General features: G+C 37.3%; 1 protein-coding gene across 1 annotated transcript in view; it reads left to right on the forward strand.

Annotated features, from left to right (window-relative positions):
- Nucleotides 1-4,358, forward strand: part of YME1L1 (YME1 like 1 ATPase) — a 52,115-nt gene extending 47,757 nt beyond the window's left edge. Inside the window, exon 19 of the mRNA XM_007081325.3 lies at nucleotides 268-4,358. Within this exon, the coding sequence (XP_007081387.2) occupies nucleotides 268-411 (144 nt within the window). The 3' untranslated portion in view covers nucleotides 412-4,358. The remainder of the gene's footprint in view (nucleotides 1-267) is intronic.
- Nucleotides 4,359-7,364: the final 3,006 nt, after the last annotated feature.

Consider the following 7,364-nt stretch of genomic DNA (forward strand, 5'->3'; position numbering starts at 1 on the left):
GGTGAAATCTCACAAGGTAAAAGGAACAAAACCTCCCTTTCCTTTTTACACATGTATATTGAATAGAGAAGTAGATTTCTTTGTTCACAGACCTTATTTTAAAAGTAAGTACAATGTGTACTTTTATATCTTTAAGTAGCTCCTTGTCTAAGTCGTCCTCATTTATCCATGTGATAGATTTTCAGGTTAAGAATAGAATATTTGTTTCTTATTTATGGTTTTTGCTTATCCTTTCTGCCTCTTAGATACCTGCTTTTTCCATTTCAGGACTCATACGAACGAGCAAAACACATCTTGAAGACTCATGCAAAAGAGCATAAGAATCTAGCAGAAGCTTTACTAACCTATGAGACCCTGGATGCCAAAGAAATTCAAATTGTTCTTGAGGGAAAGAAATTGGAAGTGAGATGATAACTCTTAAAATGGATGCATTGCTGGTTTTACTGCAAGAATATATAAGTAGCATTTCAGTAGTCTCCTTTTGCAATGCTTTTCTCCCATTCTTGACTTAGTATCATCACTTAAGGGTCTGAAACTCTATGTTAGTCTTTTGTCACATTTAATCTAATTTTGGTTATTCTCATGATGACACCTATTGCAAATTATTAGCCCATAGCAAATATGTTAAAGAAAATAAAGAACTATTAGGATTGAAAACAGCTGGTTTGAGCAATGTCAATCAGTTATTAAGTTGAAAATAAGTAATGATTTTATGGTTGGTTCCTTTACCAGATGTGAATTAAAATTGTGCCTTGGGCTTTTGGGAAGTATTTTGTACTTGGCAGAGTAAAATTGTTGAAGGATTGTCTTTGTGTTTAGCTGGTCCCACTTACCTTTGATAAAGAAATGATACCATTTGGCTGTTGGTGAACCATATTTCTACATAGGTCAGTGGAAACTTCATTAGGAAGCACTTAATTATGCTCCAGATTGTCCATATATAAAATAGTTCTGTTTTTGTTTTTGTCTGTCAAAGAGTAGAGAATTGTAAACATACAGCTATCATCAGAATTTAAATGATTATAATCTTTTAGAAATGCAGCTTGCATTTTCATTGTCTTTTTTTTTTAACATCATTATCACTCTTACTAATGAAATTTATTTCAAAGCAGCAAGTATCTTGTTAAATAAAAAGTAACTCACTTCAAATTCTGAATAACTATATAATTGTGCTTGGTATTGAAAGAAAAATTAACCCCAAATCTCAGTACCTTCTAAGTGAACTTGGGATTACCCTGTGTTAGAAATGGAAAGTTGTGTTTGCTTTTCATTCAGATTTTGTGAATAAGAACATGTTGTTACAGGATTTACAGATGACTTTATTTAACTCAATAGAAAAATTATTTTAGAGCTCATTGTATTGGTTTTACAACCAAATTATATTCTTGAAGTGATTTTATTAAAATTATCTACAGTTTTCTAATAACTTTTAAGCTGTATATGGTCTTCATTGAAGAAGTTGATAGAGGGAGTTTGCTATACAATATCCTTTTCTCTTTTTTTTAATGTAATTTTAAATTTTGATCTAATTTCAAATTTATAGAAATGTTACCAAAATAATAAAAGGAGCTCCTATATACCCTTGGTCCAGATACACCATCCCATTTGTTAATTGCCCACCTCCCTTTCTCCCTTTCTTTTCTCCTTTCTTCTTCCCTCTCCCCCTCTCTGGTATATATGTATGTATGTACACGTGTCTTTGTGTGGATGCATGTTTTTATTTTTCTTGGATAGACTTCTAATATTGAAATTGCTAGGTCATGTAGTAAATTTCTGTTTACCTTTTTGAGAACCTGATGAACTGCATCTACATCATTCTGTACATCTTCTACAGTACTTATAGTCTCTCTTTTTGATAAAGCCATTCTAGTGTGAATGAAATATTAGCTCATGGATCTGATTTACATTTATCTACACTAGTGATATTGAGCATCCTCTCCTTTTTTATTGGCCATTTGTATATTTTCTTTGGAGAAATGTCCGTTCAGACCACCCCATTACTTTTGGGTTGTTTGTCTTATTACATGTTGTAAGAGATATATATTCTAAATACAGTTCCCTTATCTTGCTTTTTTGATCCAGTCTGACAATCTCTGTTATTTGAATGGAGTGTTTAGTTCATTCAAATTTAGTATTGATATAAATTGTCTTTACATCTCCCATTGTGCTTTTTGTTTCCTGTTTCTCATATCTGAAGAGATAGATCCTTGTGTTCTTCCTTTTTTGAGTTACATATCAGTGGTTGACCTAGGGATGACTGTGTGCATCTTATCAGTCTGCGTTAATTCTGGTAAAATGGAGGAACTTTATTTCAGTAGATCTCATTTTCTTCTCTGTGCCCTTATTTTCATATGTTATGTCTGTGCATGTTACAGCAACTCAACAATACGGTGATGTAACTAGTGCTTTATATAATTTTATTCCTTCAGTCTTTGCTGAGAATGTTTTTTATTTTGCCTTTGTTTTTTGAGGGGAGATAGTTTTGCTGGCTATAGAATACGTGGTTGACATTTTTTTTTTTATTCACTCGTTTTGAATATGTTCTCCCACAGACTGCTGGCCTCTATTATTTTTTGTTAAGAAGTCATATGTTAATTGTAATTCTGGTCTCCTTTTGTGATAGGTTTTTTTCTCTTGCTGATCTCAAGGTTTTGTTTTGTTTTGTTTCTCTTTGTCTTTTACCAGTTTGACTATGATGATGTGTTTAGGTATGGATCTCCTTATGTTTTTCCTAGTTGGGATTTATTGAGCTTCACGTGTAGATTAATATTTTTCATCAAATTTAAGCAATTTTTGGCAATTATTTCTTCAAATATATGTATCTGTCCTTTTCTATCTATTCCTTCTGGGATTCTCCTTACATGTGTTGTTGGTACATTTAATGTCAATCTGGTCTCTGAGGCTTTGTTTGTTTTCTTCATTGTTTTTTCTCCCTGTCCTTTTGAGATTGAATGATTTCCGTTGATTCTTAAATTCACTCATTCTTCTGCCATCTCAAATCAATTGAATTTTCCATTTCAGGTACTATATTTTTCTGCTATAAGTTTCCATTCAATTCTTTCATTTACTTTGTATCTTTTTATTGAGATTCTTCTTGCATTGCATCATTTTCATCATGGTTTTCATTAATTCTTTAAACATGGCTTCCGTTAGTTCTTTGAACATGTTCATAGAGCTGCTTTTAAATCTTTGCTAAATCTACCATCTGGAAATACTCAGGCAGTTTTATGTAATGCTTTTCTTCCTTAGTGAGGGTCATACTTTCTTGTTTCTTTGCTTTGTAATCTTATTGAATTACAGATAATGTAGCAATTATGGATTCTGATTTAGTAACAGTAACTTGCCTCCAGTTAATTTATGAAGTTCCTCTCTACTACAGTGTGCAGCCATTGATGTCTCTTGTTCATTTTTAAAATTTTTAAAATCTTGCTTCCTGAGGGTTGCTGCTGTACCTGCCTAGCTTAGCATTTAGGCAAAGATTGGACAGAAGTTGTGTTCAAACCGCATCATTCAGGCTTTCCACTCTGCTGATGGATCTGTGTGGGCTTGCAAGTCCATTCAACATTTGGGTCATTTTCAAGACTGCTCTGGTTTTTGCTTTCTAACAGGCTTTTTGCTTCTCCTTTTTTGTGTATGTGCACGCCTTGGCAACCATGGATACGTGGGTGGTTTGAACCAGCTTCAGTTTCTACTCTGCATGCCTCCGGTAAATCTGGAGTATATGGAGTGCTTATCAACTCCAGATGGCTGTCTTACCTCCCAGAACTTCCAGTGAAATACCTTGCTACTCTTACCTTGTTTGCCCCAGACAGGACTGCACCCTCAGTCTAGATAACTCTGTGTGCTTAGCATGGAGATCACCACTTTGACTCACTCTGCATCAGGTCAAGCAAGTCCCTTCTGACAGTGGCAGCAAGTTCTGACGTGGGAAGTGAGAGCACAGCACCACAGACTCACACAGCTCTTACCAAATTTCAGTGATTTTCATGAATAAATACTTCTTCGTTTATTATAGGTCTTTAGTTAGTTCCAGAGTGCTGTAATGGTTTTTATTCCACTTCATAGTTTGTTTTGTTTTGTTTTTAAGTTGGAATGATTTGTCAACCTCCTCACCTCATCATACTGAATCTGCCTCACTTATTTTGAATCATACTCCAACCAAAGCTGTTTAATAAGAATGGACTTAGGGAGGACTGGTAAACTTTGCAGAGCTATCCATTCAAAGCTACCAGAATGCCACCGTTTGCCATGTAACCTCTCTCTATTAAGTTGAGTACTTTTGGTAATGGATACGTGTTTTATTTTAGATATTTGTATTTGTTTATATTCATTTTAAAGTAAATACTGAGTTACTTCAATCCAGCTGGTTATATTTCTTACTGTAAGTATGCAGTATTTTAATAAAATATGTTGGTGGAATGTAGACTTGATCTTTGGACTGAAAAAATAGCACCTAGTAGTGGTCATAAGAATTTGGAGAGTTGATACATTTGAACTGAGGATTTTATTTCTATGCCAATTTTCCTGCCCCTAGTTTTTCACAAGTAAATTCCAGTTCTCATAAGCAAGAATGTGGATCCCCCACCCCACTTAGACCACAGACTTCCTTTATAAAGTTCTATATAAATGCTATGTTGCTGTCAGTTGCATCATACAGTAATACAATGAGTAGGTAATCTGTTCTGAATTTGAGAATGCATTTTAGGAAAGAAAACAGCTAATTTAAAGCTGCCAAAGGAGAAGGGTGAGAAGGTACTCATTTCTCATAAAACCTAATTGGGGGGGTACCTAGGTGGCTCAGTTGGTTAAGCATCTGACTCTTGACTTTGACTCAGGTCATGATCTCACAGTTCGTGAGTTCGATCTCCACATCGGGGTCTACTCTGGCAGTGCAGAGCCCGCTTGGGATTCTCTCTCTCTCTCTCTCTCTCTCTCTCTCTCTCTCTCTCTCTCCCCCTCTCTTTCTCTGTCCCTCTCTTGCTTGCTCTCACTCTCTTTCTCAAAATAAGTAAATAAACTGAAAAATTAAAAAAAAAAACTAATTTGAAGGGCTTGATGTGAGTCTCTTGCAGTTTTTTGACTTATAAGTTTTTGACTTATACTCAGGAAAGCTGGAACCTGAGAGGGTGGATAAGGTGCTTTCCCTAATGAAGGGAGAAGAATTCTAATGTGTTGAGACCATCCCGCACTCTCAGCATTTGGTTTGACAAAAACTGCTTGAGTGCCTCTGAAGGACCAGATATTTGTCAAGAATGAAGGAGAGTGAACCATTGTGGGGGATCCATTTACCATACAAAAGGGTTGCTTAGAGGTGCAAAGAGGCCTCAGAAGAGGATAGTCCAAAGTGGATCTCTGGATTCCTTGAAAGCTAAGAAGAAAGAAAACCCACAAGAATGGATTGCATTAACTCAGGTCAGGGGAGTTGCAGGTGAAGACAGCTAGGAGTACAGGAATGCCCCTGAGAAAAAGTCAACTTTAAAATAATTGCGGGGCGGGGTATGCCTGGGTGACTCAGTCGGTTAAATGTCCACCTTTGGCTCAGGTCATGATCTCACAGCTTGCGAATTCGAGCTCCATGTCTGGCCCTGTGCTGATAGCTCAGAGCCTGGAGCCTGGTTTGGATTCTGTGTCTCCCTCTCTGCCCTTCCCCTGCTCATGCTCTGTCTGTCTGTCTGTCTCTCTCTCTGTCAAAAATAAGTAAACATTAAAAAAAATTTTTTTTAAGTAATTGCTTGGGTGCCTGGCTGGCTTATCAGGTAGAATATGTGACTCCCTCTCTCTTTTTTTTTAATGTTCATTTATTTTGAGAGACAGAGAGTGTGTGCATATGTGTGAGGGAGGGAGGGGCAGAGAGAGCTGGAGAGAGAATCCCAAGCAGGGATTATCCGTGCTGTCAGCAGAGAGCCCTACTCAGGGTTCAATCCCATGGACCATGAAATCATGACCTAAGCAAAATCAAGAGTCAGACACTCAGTCAACTGAGCCACCCAGGTGCTCCTAGAGCATGTGACTTTTGATTTCAGGGGTCATGAGTTCGGGCCCCACGTTGGATATAGAGTTACTAAAAACAAACAAAACACACACACCAAAACTGTAAAATGAATGAATGAATGAATGAATGAATGCATGCATGCATGCCCAATCCAGCATGCTCAAAACCATCTTACGAAGTGTCAGCCAGATAACTCAACTGCCCCTTACAGTTGACCCTGCAAGGTCAGACCATAGTTAACCAGCTGAGAGAGGAGGGATGGAATTAGGAAAGAAGAAAAGGACCATGCCAGCCTTCTACCCCTACTGCAGGTGGTTAGCTTGTAGCCTGGCCTGGCTGATTAACTTTGACTTGCGGTGATTTTCTAATTTTATAGGGCTGGCTGGACATTCTGTTTCAGTGCTTTGTGAGTTAAAACAACTCTATGGACGTTTCATTACTTGAAAGATTTTTCAACCTGGATTGGGAGAAAAATATCTGAATATTTGCTAATGGGAGGTGATGTTGCCATCTGATTATATCCCATGAGTCCAAAATAGTGGTTACACATAGTAAGATTTCGGGGGCGCTTGCATGGCTCAATCAGAAGAGTGTGTGACTCTTGGTCTCAGGGTTGTGAGTTCCAAGTCCCACATTAGGTATAGAAATTACTAAAAAAATTTTTAAAGATAAAAGATTTTTGTTTAAACACTTTTTTTTTTTTGTGGCTACAATTCCATTCATGTGATTTCTCAAAATCTGAAATAGTTCTATCACAATTGTGTGTAGAATATATATGTGAATATGTCATTTTTAACTTTTTTAATGTTTTTGTTTATTTTTGAGACAGACAGAGACAGAGCATGAGCAGGGGAGGGGCAGAGAGAGGGAGACACAGAATGCGAAGCAGGCTCCAGGCTCTAAGCTGTCAGCACAGAGCCCAACGCGGGGCTCAAACTCACAGACTGTGAGATCATGACCTGAGCTGAAGTCGGACGCTTAACCGACTAAGCCACCCAGGCGCCCCCAGTCACCTTTAACTTTTTAAACAAAACTTGTATTATCTTGGTATTTTTATATGATTTTTCTATTGTACTTTTTATAGCTTACTATTTTTTTCCCTTAAAATTCCTAATTTAGAATTCCCCTAATTTGGTTGTTATTTTCCCCTATTTGTTATCAAAATTCTATTGTTTTGGGGTGCCTGGGTGGCTCAGTTGGTTTGATGTCTGACTTTGGCTCAGGTCATGATCTCACACTTCATGAGTTCAAGCCCCACATTGGGAGCCTACTTGAAGTTCGCTCTCTCTCTCTCTCTCTCTCTCTCTCCCTCTCCCTCTCTTTCCCTCTCTTTCTCTGCCTCTTTCCCATGTGCTCAGTCGCTCTCAAAATA

This window comes from Panthera tigris, chromosome B4, assembly GCF_018350195.1.
Source record: "Panthera tigris isolate Pti1 chromosome B4, P.tigris_Pti1_mat1.1, whole genome shotgun sequence".
Classification (NCBI taxonomy): Eukaryota; Metazoa; Chordata; class Mammalia; order Carnivora; family Felidae; genus Panthera; species Panthera tigris.